Source organism: Mus caroli, unplaced genomic scaffold (assembly GCF_978045245.1).
Source record: "Mus caroli unplaced genomic scaffold, Mus_caroli_1 scaffold_17, whole genome shotgun sequence".
Taxonomy (NCBI): Eukaryota; Metazoa; Chordata; class Mammalia; order Rodentia; family Muridae; genus Mus; species Mus caroli.
Window position 1 is genome coordinate 14,005,734 of NW_028227272.1, and position 12,655 is coordinate 14,018,388.

The window sequence follows — 12,655 nt, forward strand, 5'->3', positions numbered from 1 at the left end:
TACTGAGAGTAAAGGGGTAGTACTGTTTGCTCACACTGGACATGAGCAGGGCAGGAAAAGCCAAACTTGACTTCTCCCTCAACTAGACTGCACAGCATGTGTGGGGACACACCAAATAAAAGTTGAGTGCCTTACAAACTGCTTATTCAGCAGTGGGGGAACCATGGGCCTTTGGCCACAGGAGCCTTGGGAGTAAAAGGTAAGGATAAAGGGGATATGGGAATTATGAACTACACACTCCCTTAAAGGGAAACATGCTGGGGAGGGAGAGTGAAGTGGGCTAAGGAAGGAGTATGATTGGGACAAAACCAGCAGTGCCCCAGGAATGTCTGGAGGCAAAGGTAACATGACATTCTAGGAAGTATTCCTACAAGATCGGCAGAGACGTGCTCACTTTGGCAGCACATGTACTAAAATTGGAACGATACAGAGAAGATTAGCATGGCCCCTGCGCAAGGATGACACGTAAATTCGTGAAGTGTTCCATATTTTTGGACTTTTGGGATAGCATTGGAAATGTAAATGAGGAAAATACCTAATAAAAAATATTAAAAAAAAAAAAAAGATCAGCAGAGACAACTAAGAAGGTACCTCAATCCCATCTGGTGCCCACGTCGCAGGCCTGTGCCCAACTGATGTTACTGCTACAGTGCCTTAGCGGTAGCTCTCTGGGAACCTCAGTGAGTCTCCAGATAGGACTAGGATTCAAGGAAAAGGCCTAAGATACATAATGTTGCGTTCTGAGACCTTGATCAAACCTCTCTTCTTGACTTGTGCTAATCAACTTTGCTAAATTAAGTTCATACTTTCTTGGAGCTACAAGGATGGAAGTGACACGTGCCAGTCTCCTTGATAGCCATGGGGTCTCTTGAGATTTTCCCAGTGTTGATTCCCCTATCTACTTCTACCTGGCAGACAGAACCACTTGCACACCTGTTTTGGAGGCTGAGAAGTGGAGGAAAGATTAGAGGCCCAGTCACTACTCTCTAGTCTCCAAATAGCCGCCCCCACCCTCAGCAATGCCCATCCCCAAAGAAACCCATACACCCAATCTAATGTCTGAGAACATTTTTATTAAGGACAGAATGGGGTCACAGCATCTTAGAAAGCCTATTCTCTGCCATTGTGGAAAGAGCAGGACGAGACCCGGGCACTTCAAGGAACCAGGGGGATGTGAATTCCTGAGCCAACTTGGGTCAGGGGTGGGTGGCTGGCTGCTCCACAGGTCTCCCTGCCACCTTGCTCAGAGCCTGCTCGGGGCAGGGCTGGACAGGACAAGGCATGCAAGCCCAGAGGGACACCACTGACTCCAAGGCAGGGTAGGCCATGGTTGTCAACAATGGGGCTGAGAGTCCCTGAGAGGGGCTGCTGGCATAAGAGTACCCTCCCATAGTGAGCAGAGAGCAGTGACGGGTAACAGGCAGGTAGAGCTAAGCAATGAGACAGCTGGACTATCTCTAGATTCAGAAAAGCAACATGAACAAAATGGTGGTTTGCTTGGACAATTCTGACAGAGTTTGGCATTTTATTACAAATCTGAATATGAGTGAAATAAAATCCATTGTCACTTTTCTGCCAATGAAGAGACAGATGTAGAATCACAGGCCCAGGGCTCTGACCATCCTGGACATATGGAAGTCTCCAGAAACCTGCCCCATGCATAACTTGAACTAAAGCATAGTTCATTTATGCACCATAGGAGCCAAACACTTGGAAAACTAAATAGTGTTACACTGCCTGAGAGGACATGTCTTACTTCTTTTATAGGCAAAACCCAGAGCTGTCTCCCAAGTCTGCAAGCCTAGGTATAGCCAGGAAGTTATAGAAATAAGGTTAAAGCAGAAAGCAAGGTTTCTTGAGGCAGTCTTCTCCACAGGATTAGACCCCTAGTAGCAGAAGTGAGTTGGTGAACACAGGCAGTCAGGCCATCAGCTTCCTCAGGGTGTCACTACTGCGTCAAGGACAGTCTGTCCCACTTCCCTTGAAAAGACATTTAACATTCAAATCTTGACAGAGTTCATTTGATGATAAATTCTAAGCTCAAATTTTATTTCTACAAAAAAAAGGCAATCAAAACAATATAAAACACACTGAAAGGATATTATTGAGTGAGCTTCAAGTGGAGCTGGACTGGAAAAGCTTGGAGTCCAGAGGGAGGGGAAAAGCCACCCTGTTCTGGGCTGTCCCAGCAGCTGCTCTGAGAGAGGCAGAGCCATCGTGGCTGACCCCGCCGAGGGTAAGCCGTGAGGAGGGTGGCAGTGGTGGCCTGCTGTGCTCAGGAGTGGGAGCTCTCCTTGGCACATCCTATCAGAGCTTGGTGGTAGAGAAGCTTGAAATTTCAAAAGAATATTCTGGCTTTTTTTTTTTTTGTCTGTGATGACCAGGTCTTCTACCACAGCTTCAGGAAGGGCTGCTGACTGTCAGCCTTTTGAGAGAAATTCATCACACAAGTGCACTGTATTCTCTGCTGGCAGACCCTCCCTCAAAGGTCACCACAAACCTGGTATAACAGGGTTCCCTAAAAAGACCCAGCCAGCACAGTCGGACTACAGATAGGGACCATGGGGGTCTGTCTGTTGGGTCTATTATTACTGTGGAAACCCTTTGCTAAAATTTTACGTAAAGACGGCTTCTCTTTGTTTTGCATGGATGTTCCTTTGGGACAGGGTATTGATACTGTTTTATAATTTTTTAAAGACATCACTAAGCTGGAATGGGGTACTTGAGCTAGTCATTACCCACAGGCAGTGTTGGCACAGGAAACTTTGTCAGTGCTGCGGCCACCTCTGTGGGGAGCTGGGGCCTTGGTCTGTGGAAATGGGAATCGAAAAGTGGGGAGAGGGGAAGGGGGAAGAAACCACAACCTTTTTCTTTAAACCTTCTGGGCTAACTGCAACTTTGAGTAGATTTGGGCAAGAAAAGAAATGCCATTCTTTTGAAGTAGACTAAAGCAGTGATTTTTAAAACAAAGCAAGCAGAACTAGAACATCTGAATTTTTTAATCCTTCTTTACAGGTTACCTAGACCACTTTTGATTAAGAAAACTGTAGAAAGTTAGTAACTGCCACAAGCGGACGCCAGTTGGTGGCACGTGTCAATTTCCACAGAGTCCTGCTTTGCGGGGTGTCTGAATGCACTGCTCGGGGTCTCTGCTCAAACTTGCTGAAATCACTCATGGCAGATTTTAGTCCACAGGTCGCTTTTCCCCATATTTCTTTGTAAACTCTTCAGCATTCTTACAGAATTTTTTACGGTCCTTAGAGTATTCTTCAGCTAGGTCAGCCCGGAGTGGGTGCTCAGGCTGGGGGTCATTCACCAGTGCTATGAGGGACTGGATTACTGCGAAGAGAAAGATAAGGCATTGGGGTTAAAATGGACTCAAACAGCACAGGCAAGATGCTACTAATCTCAGGAGAGAAACTGAAACCTCTCCCTACACTGACTCAAACCCAGCTTGCTCCCTTTTTCAGATTTGTAGTTAGAAATCACAATTTCTTGAATTCCTGACCCTCCTGAGTTTTAGGTTACAGCCCAATGCCACTATATTTGTTTCTACGAAGTCAGGGTGACTCCATACACAGCACACTCTGGCTGGCTCAGTACCAAGTGAACTATGTCTCATGCCCACAAATGTGCTTTAAAGACAAAGTGGCCTTCTGTGTATTCAAAATTCTGACCACCAGAATTCAACTTCTGTAATCAGGAGAGACAGATTACAGCTTAGTTAACGGCTGACTGATCGCAGCCTCACCTTGGTGGGATGCACATTTTACTGGTGAACTGTCATGTGCTGTTTTGACTCACTGAGAAGCTGGCTTTGGAAGAGGGGCTGCCTGTCCCTCCAATTTCAGAACCAAGCATGATGACATCAGGTACCTTCCAAGGCCCCTTATCTGAGGACGAACACTATGCCCCCAATGCAGCGACAGCAAGTAGAGAACAACAAGAAAGCCTAAGAGAAAACACAGCTGTGCCTTGAAGACAGAAGGTGAGTCATTCCCAACAATACGTTTCTACTTTATCTCACCATACAGAGATGCCTGCAGTGGGAAAGAGGTGGAAAGCTGGAAGCTCAGTCATCGAGAGAAAGCCTAACCAGGAACTGCAGCTGATTTGTTAAGTTTCTGTTGTGCTGAAGTTCTTTCCATGTGCAATTTGTTTGTATATGGAATTCTCACCTGAAGAAACTGCTCTGCCTGGGCTTCTCTCGGTAGACTCCAACTGGCCACCTTTAAAGAAGCCCTGCCTCACTCATGTGGGTGCCACACTACCTGGAGCCCTCATTCCTCATCTTCTGAAAGGCTCTCACTATGTAGCATGGCTGACCTGGAACTTACTAAGTAAGCCTGGCTACTCTTGAAATCGCAGAGTTCCCCTGCCTCTGCCCCGAGGTCTGGGACTAAAGGTGTGTGTGCCAGCACTCCCAGCACTATTTACTCTTTACTCCGGCTTGCTATATACTTAATACATTCACTCATTCAAAATGAAAACAAGGGTAGCACAGACCATCTTCTAGACAGTACAGAACATCTGGACCTCCTGGCTCCAGTCAGTCCCATTCTCCAGTGCTCTGCAGAGAGTAGGCCTAGTCACTTTTATACTTGTCTATACATAGGGTCACTTCTGTAGGCAGTTAGTGGTAGTAGGTTCCTACTCTTGTATGATACACTCTACTCAGGACACTTCTAATCACTGGGTGGGGTGGGGGAGGGGAAGCATATTATGAAGCTGCACCTGTCAACAATGACCCAAGCTCAGACGAACTATAGGAACAGGACTTACCACAGAAAGTGCTGTACTGACTGAGAAGTTACAAGGTACACAGATTCCCAAATTCATAAGCTGTAAGTAGATGTGCTAGCATCACCATTGAAATTATATCACTTAAAAACATAAGACAAAGCCGGGCGTGGTGGCGCATGCCTTTAATCCTAGCACTCGGGAGGCAGAGGCAGGCGGATTTCTGAGTTCAAGGCCAGCTTGGTCTACAGAGTGAGTTCCACGATAGCCAGGGCTACACAGAGAAACCCTGTCTTGAAACCCCCCCCCCAAAAAAAAAAGAGAAGGAAAGAAAAAAAGACAAGGGTCCATAGTTCAAGGCCAACTTGGGCTACATATCCACAATCCATCTACAGAATCACATATCTTGTTTTTATGAGAGTAATTATTTCATATAGCATCCTATTTTTCGAGTGTGTATATCTTCTACCATATATTCATACTTCATCATCCCCCCCCCCCCCCACAGGGTTTCTCTGTATCACCTGGCTGTCCTGGAACTCACTCTGTAGACCAGGCTGGCCTCGAACTCAGAAATCTGCCTGCCTCTGCCTCCCAAGTGCTGGGATTAAAGGCTTGCGCCACCACGCCGGCTCATACTTTTTTTATGGCTTAACAGTATGTCACTGTATGGAAAGACCACTGTTGTCTTTGGTCACACTGATGTAAGTTAAGGCCAGGATCATCTGGGATGAGAGACCACTTTCTGCTGGCCTGTAGGCAAGTCTACAGAGCATTCCCTTGACTAATACTTGATGTGGGAGGGCTCAGCTCATTGTAGGCAGTGCCACCCCAGGCAGATAGATGGTGCTACTGGGGTGTATAAGACAAACAGCAAACTAAGCAAGCCACAAGGAGCAAGACAATAAACACCATCATTTTGCTGTCTCTACTTCAGTTTTTTATTTTTTGAGATGGTTTCTTTGTGTAGTCCTGGCTGTCCTCAAACCCAGAGATCCACCTGCTTCTGCCTCTAGGGTGCTGGGATTAAAGATGTGCGTCCCCACACCTGACTTGCCCTTCATGATGTAAGCTAAAATGAACTCTCCTTCCCGTGCTGCTTTTGGTCATAGTGGCTCTGTTACAGAAACAGAAAGAACACTAGGTACTACATTATGTACATCCATTGATTTGAGTTGCTTCTCCCTCATGCCTAGTATGAAAAGAACTGTAATGAACATGAATGCAAGTGTTTCAGGCCAGAGGGATCCCTGCCAGATAAAAGCTCTCACCTCCAAGCTTCACTACCTAAGCTTGATCCCTGGTATTCACACGGGAGAAGGAAAGAACTGAGTAGTCCCTCAAACTGTCCTCTGACCTTCAATGCTCGAGCTCTCTCTCTCTCTCTCTCTCTCTCTCTCTCTCTCTCTCTCTCTCTCTCTCTCTCATACACACACACACACACACACACATGAATGTAATTTTTAAAATGTTTGTGTGAATCCATGCTTTCATTTTTAGGGCGCACATTCAACTAAAAGTTGACCTGCTGGATCACAGGAACATTTTTCCACATTGCTTACTCCACTCCATTATGCCTAGGTTATTGCATGCACATTCATGTGTATGTGTGCATGGGTGTGTGTGTCTTCATGTTAGAATGCACACAGAGGTCAGAAGAGGGTATCAAATCCCCTGGAGCTGGAATCACACGTGGGTATTAGCCCACTCAACGTGGATCCTGGGAACTGAACTCAAGAACTGCCGGGCTATCTCTCCAGATCCTATTCTAAGAACATTTTAACTTTATTGATCTATTTTAGCCGGGCGTGGTGGCACACGCCTTTAATCCCAGCGCTCAGGAATGCAGAGGCAGGCAGATTTCTGAGTTCGAGGCCAGCCTGGTCTACAAAGTGAGTTCCAGGACAGCCAGGGCTACACAGAGAAACCCTGTCTCGAAAAACAAAAAACAAAAACAAAAAAAAACAAAAAAAAAAAAAGGATTCATCTATTTTTATTTTACCTGTATGGGTGTTTTGTCTGAGCCCTGGGTGTATACAGTGTTCGTGGATGCTACAGAGGTTATTGAATCATCTGCAACTGTAGTTAAAGATGGTTGCTAGCCACCAAATGTGTGCTGGGAATTAAATTTTAGTTCTCTGTTGAGCAAGTACTCTTAACTGTTGAGCCATCTCATCAGCTGCTAACCTTATCATTTTTATTTTCCATACCTGTTTAATTAAACATGACTTTGTGCCACAGCAGAAATGATGGCTCAGTGGTTAAGAACACTGGCAGCTCACACAGCTTACAACTGTGAGTAGCTCAGTTTCAGGGAAATTAACACCCTCTTCTGGGCTCCCTAGACACTGGGCAAGCACATACACACATACATGAAGGTGAAACATCCACACACACACACCACAAGCACCATGACATTATCTGAAAGGAGTCATCAATGAAAACGTTCCTAAGGACACGGGCAGAAGAAACCCACAAGCAGATGCTATGAAGAACAAGTGTCCTGCTCACTTCACAGCTTTAGGAAATGCAGAACTGCAAGGCATGAAAAGGGAAGGTGATATAGGATGATGACTGCTGCACAGCAGCCAGGAAACAAGACCAGACAAACACCAATGCTGAACACAAAAGCACCTACTGTATGGCCACAATAGTGCCACAGAACCCACACTAAGTATGTAGAGAGACAGGGGCTAGAGAGATGGCTCTCCATAGGACCCGAGTTCCTTAGCACTCATGTGGCATTTCACAAGAATTTATAACTTCAGCCAGGAGATTTGATGCCATCTGAGCTCCCCAGCATTGCATGTACATGGTGCACAAATATACATTCAGGCAAACACATAGAGACAGTAAGGGAACTTGGTGCCAGGGGCCCCTCCTCTGCCTATGTATGCATCCACCTCTACCAACCTGAGTACCCTGCCTAAGGACATACTTGTTTGACCAATAGGATCCAGAAAGGACATGAAAGCAGTATTAGCACTACACTGAGTTGTAGGTAACCTGTTGCTTCTGCTTTCATCCTAGAGCCCCTCCATTGCTATGAAGTCCAATCCTCTTCATGGAGAATAAGCAGCACAAAGAGAGTCAAGTACCTAGCCAGCACCAACTGCCACACATGTGAATGATGACAAGTAGGACAATTTACCCCACAATAACATTACCTGAATAGCCCCAAGAGTGCCCAGCCCTGTTTGAGACAGCTAATACAGAAACAGCAAAAAACTGCTACTTTAAGCTAGTTTCACCTTATCTTTAATTAATTAATGAACTAACTTTTAAATGTATTAGCATTGTGCCTGCATGTATGTCTGTGCAAGCCTAGTTGGTACCCTTGGAGACCAGAAGAGGACATTAGATCTCCTGGAACTAGAGTCACAGAACTCTAATGTATGGGTTCTGGGGAACGAACCCAGGTTCTCAGGAACAACATCCACTGAACCATCTCTGCAGCTGTAAACCACTAAGTTTCAATGGTGGTTATAATACAGCCACAGGTAGATAGGAAAATATGGCATCAAGTGCTATTATTGACCAAGATATCAAAATCAAAGCCATGCTACAAAGACAAGTAATTAGTTTTCTAGGAAGAAGCCGTAAGCTTTCCCAAATCACAAAAAAAGTAATCCTAACACTATACCTGAAATGAAAACAAAACAAAACAAACAAAACCCCAAATTTTAAAGGTAACATTTCTCTCTGTAGTCCTGGCTTCCTAAAACTCACTCTTTAGATCAGGTTAGCTAGTATTAAAGGTGTGTGCCACCACCACGCTGCATGAAATTCTTATATAGCCAATAAGTATATTTTGCAAAAGAATAGAAAACTACCCCAACCTATCTGGCTCTCTGGAGAGGGGGGAGCACCCCCCAGCCTGAAACAGCAGTGCTGGGCTGCATATGCAGATATGAAGATAAAGGAGGCCTAGGAGATGGTGAAGCATGTGCATCCCAGGGACTGTGAGCCTCCATGTCATCACTCCTCAGGAGTCAACTGTGGCCAGTGCCACCAGGGGCCTGCCTGGTGCAGAAGCACTTCTCTCCAGGCAAGGTACTAACTCATCAGAGGTCCCTGACACACACAGCCACACCCACTTCTAACAAGTTACAGACACGGTAGCTAACTGTGTGCTTTCACAGAAATGCTACCCAAACCTTCTAATGGAGCTACAATCCTTGCCTTTCTGCTGGGCTGACTCTAGGCGATGACCACTATATGCATCTAGCACCACCCTCACTCTCCCTATCAGGTACTATCACATCATTTTGTGCCTTCGAGGGCCTGGGCCTCTGCACAGTCAACACGACTGTGAGGTCTCAGCAGCACGTCTACACACACTCGAGTTGCTACAGTAGTAGTTTTCTCAACTCTGTCTGAGAGGGGATTAAAGAGAACCTTCAAGCTTCCATCCCAAAGCAATATTTCCAGAAGAGAGCTCTATCTAAGGCAGGGAGAAGAAAGGTGCATGCCTCACCTTGGTCAGTCTTGGTGGCTGGCTTCCAGTTTTCAGCACTAATGACTGGCAGACAGACCTGCCCCTTCTCATCGATGTTAGGGTGGTAGATCTTTGTTTTAAATGTGATCTTGGGTGGTTTGAATGGATACTCTGCTGGAAAGTTGATTTCAATTCTGAAGGCTCCCTTATCATATGGAGGGTTGTCCTAAAAGAAAAGGAGGGGGAAAATGAACATACCAGACTTCACATAACTATGGCTAAGCCAGGGCTGCTTTAATTGTTCATTAATACCAATGATACATCAACTAAAGCCCTCTATCCAACAACCAACCAGGATTTCTAGCAAAGATGCTCAGTAAACTGTGAAATGGTTTGAAATTAATGTCATGAAAGTATTTTACAGCCTACTTTTTTAGTAGTATGATAGTTTGAATGACAGTGGTCCCTAATAGCTCATGTTTGAATGATTGGTATGGTGGAACTGTTGGGGAAGGATTAGAAGTGTGGCCTTGTTGGAGAAGCTGTGTCACTGAGGAAGGGCTTGGAGTTTCCATAAGCCCGTGCCACTCCTAGTTATCTCTCACTCTCTCTGCCCTGTGCTTGTGGATCAGATCTAAGCTCTCAGCTGCTGCTCCAACACCCTCTCTGCCTGCCTGCTGCCAGACTTACCCTCTAGAACTACAAGGCTCAATAAATGTTTTCTTCTACATAAACTGCCTTGCTCAGTTTCTCTTCATGGCAGCAGAAATGTAAATGAGACAGGTAGACTATTTCTATCTTTTTTAGAGTAGATTTTTAGTAAAGCTGAAAGTACTGAAAAAAACTCAGAGGCCTAATATTCCCTCACTATCAACGTTCTTCATTAAAAAGGTGAAATGTTACCATCCATGAACCTACATTGCACAGTTCATAATAGGTTTATCACTGGAAGTTACACATTTTATAGGTTTTGCATAGTTATACTTAGAATTTGAGTCTTGGGGCTGGTGAGATGGCTCAGTGGGTAAGAGCACCCGACTGCTCTTCTGAACGTCCGGAGTTCAAATCCCAGCAACCACATGGTGGCTCACAACCATCCGTAACAAGATCTGACTCCCTCTTCTGGAGTGTCTGAAGACAGCTACAGTGTACTTACATATAATCAATAAATAAATCTTTAAAAAAAAAAAAAAAAAAAAGAATTTGAGTCTTGAATTGTAGAGCTGCTATGATCTCAATGTGTATGTCCTCCCCAAATGCATCCATTAAAAGCGTCAGCACTGTCTCAGTGGTAAAACTACTTGCAGCACAAACCTGACAACCTGAGTTAGAGCCTCAGAACCATAGCGCAGGAAGAGAAAACTGACTCCACAGAATTCTGTGTGCTGTAGCAAATATTCCCCCATTTCCTCCCTCTCTCACACACATACTATAATAATAAATAAAATTTAAAACAACAAAACTAAATCATCAGGGCTAAAAGTGTAGCTCAGTGGCAGAACACATCCAAGAGACCAGGTTCAGTCCCTAGCATCAACACCCACCCCCACACGAGCATATATGCACCTACTCATCAATGCCACATCAGGACGTGGATCCCTTACAGAAGAGATACCGTAGAGGGCTGAAATATCCTTTTCTCTAACAAAAACCGGAGAACTATCAAACACTGTCCGTCAATGACTTGAACAAGTATTTCTCAGCTTCTATCTGGCACTAGGAGAGATGTTTCTGTTGCTTAAACGCCACACCTTTGACAGTACTTTTCTTTACAGTAGTCTGAATAAATGTGGATAGTTTGCTTAAACGCCACACCTTTGACAGTACTTTTCTTTTACAGTAGTCTGAATAAATGTGGATAGTTTGCTTAAACACCGCACCTTTGACAGTACTTTCTTTTACAGTAGTCTGAATAAATGTGGATAGTAGGTTTCTGAGTGGCTTCTTCCATAATATGCAATTAGCTCATGCTTTTAGTGCTAAATGATATTTGTCTTGACACCTTGGTAATCATAAATAACCCTGCTACAGAACTCTCTGCGTAGGTTTCTGTCCAGATTAAAAAAGAGCAAAGAGTACCATTGTTGGCTCATGTTGCAAGAGTATGTTTGGTTTTATATAAAGTTATCTATATTTTCTTCTTCACTGGGACTAAATCCTGAAACAACTTAAAAAGGCTTATTTTGCACATAGTTCTCATGTAAATAAAGAAACAGAAAGCAGAGGGAGGCCCAGATTAAAACCCACAAAGCACACTCCTAGTGACTTCCACTAGCCAGGCCCCACCTCCTAAAAGTTCCACAGCCCCCAAACTGTGCCACCAGTTTGAACATGAAATTGTGGAAGGTACATTTTTAAAGATTTAGTGTGTGTGTGTGTGTGTGTGTGTGTGTGTGTGTGTGTGTGTGTGTGTGTGTGAGAGAGAGAGAGAGAGAGAGAGAGAGAGAGAGAGAGAGAGAGAGAGTGAGTGAGTTATAGATGGTTGTGAACTCCTGGATGTGTACGGTAAACCATTTTCCCAGTAACTAACATCCCTCCATGGCCTCTGCATCAGCTCCTGCTCCCTGACCTGCTTGAGTTCCAGTCCTGACTTCCTTTAGTGATGAACAGCAGCATGGAAGTGTAAGCCGAATAAACCCTTTCTCTCCAACTTGCTTCTTGGTCATGATGTTTGTGCAGGAATAGAAACCCTGACTAAGACCAATGTTCCATCTACAGCTCTGGCAATGACTGTTGCTTCAGTCTTGCCAGCATTTAAAGCTGCCAATATATTTTACTGTCACCATACTAAGAGATGTGGAGCAGCATCTCACTATTGTTTCAAGATTCTCTCAATGACAAAATGATATTGTTTATCATCTGTATATTTTTCTCTTTAGTTTTCTGTAACATTGTGTGGGTGTTTATGTGTGGGCACACATATGGAGCAGAGGCCCTACATGTGCACACATGTGTGCCTGTGAGTGAGTTCTCTTCTTCCACCCATGGGTTCCAGGGAAATAAAGTCATGTCATCAGCCTTGGTAGGAAGCACCCTTACCCACTGAAACATCTCACCAGGACTCTTTTTTTTTTGCCCCCTCCCTTCCAAGTGCCTGGAAGTACAGGTGCACAGCACCAAGCTTTGCCTGTACATCTCCATTTTGAGTTAACATTTTGTTGTTATTCCTAATTTACATTTGGTTTTTTCTTCTTTTCCTCCTTTTTGGTTTTTCGAGACAGGGTTTCTCTGTGTAGCCCTGGCTGTCCTTGAACTCAGAAATCTACCTGCCTCTGCTGGGATTAAAGGCATGCGCCACCACTGCCTGGCTAGAGGTAACTTTTTAAATTGTGCGTGTGCCAGCATGTGCCACCATATGCATACAGAGATCAGCAGGGAACCCGATCAAGTCAATTCTCTCCTCTTACCCTGTGACAGTCTCAGGGTCCCCAAAAATGAACTCTTTGGCCTTTCCTCCTCCCTCCTCCCCTCCAGAAC

The 12,655-nt window shown here is 44.8% G+C and overlaps 1 protein-coding gene and 1 non-coding gene across 4 annotated transcripts in view; one reads left to right on the forward strand and one right to left on the reverse strand.

Annotated features, from left to right (window-relative positions):
- The first annotated feature begins 386 nt into the window (after nt 1-386).
- On the forward strand, nt 387-493 carry LOC115029673 (U6 spliceosomal RNA). Its single transcript, XR_003835223.1, has one exon. It is a non-coding gene; the product is annotated as a U6 spliceosomal RNA (small nuclear RNA).
- A 1,856-nt stretch (nt 494-2,349) lies between these two features.
- Nucleotides 2,350-12,655, reverse strand: part of Ube2l3 (ubiquitin conjugating enzyme E2 L3) — a 48,746-nt gene continuing 38,440 nt past the window's right edge. For all 3 annotated transcript variants that reach the window (XM_021184547.3, XM_085832415.1, XM_085832414.1), the window contains 2 exons: nt 9,218-9,404; nt 2,350-3,339 (listed from right to left, as the gene is read on the reverse strand). In XM_021184547.3, the coding sequence (XP_021040206.1) occupies nt 3,185-3,339; nt 9,218-9,404 (342 nt within the window). In that variant the 3' untranslated portion in view covers nt 2,350-3,184. The remainder of the gene's footprint in view (nt 3,340-9,217; nt 9,405-12,655) is intronic.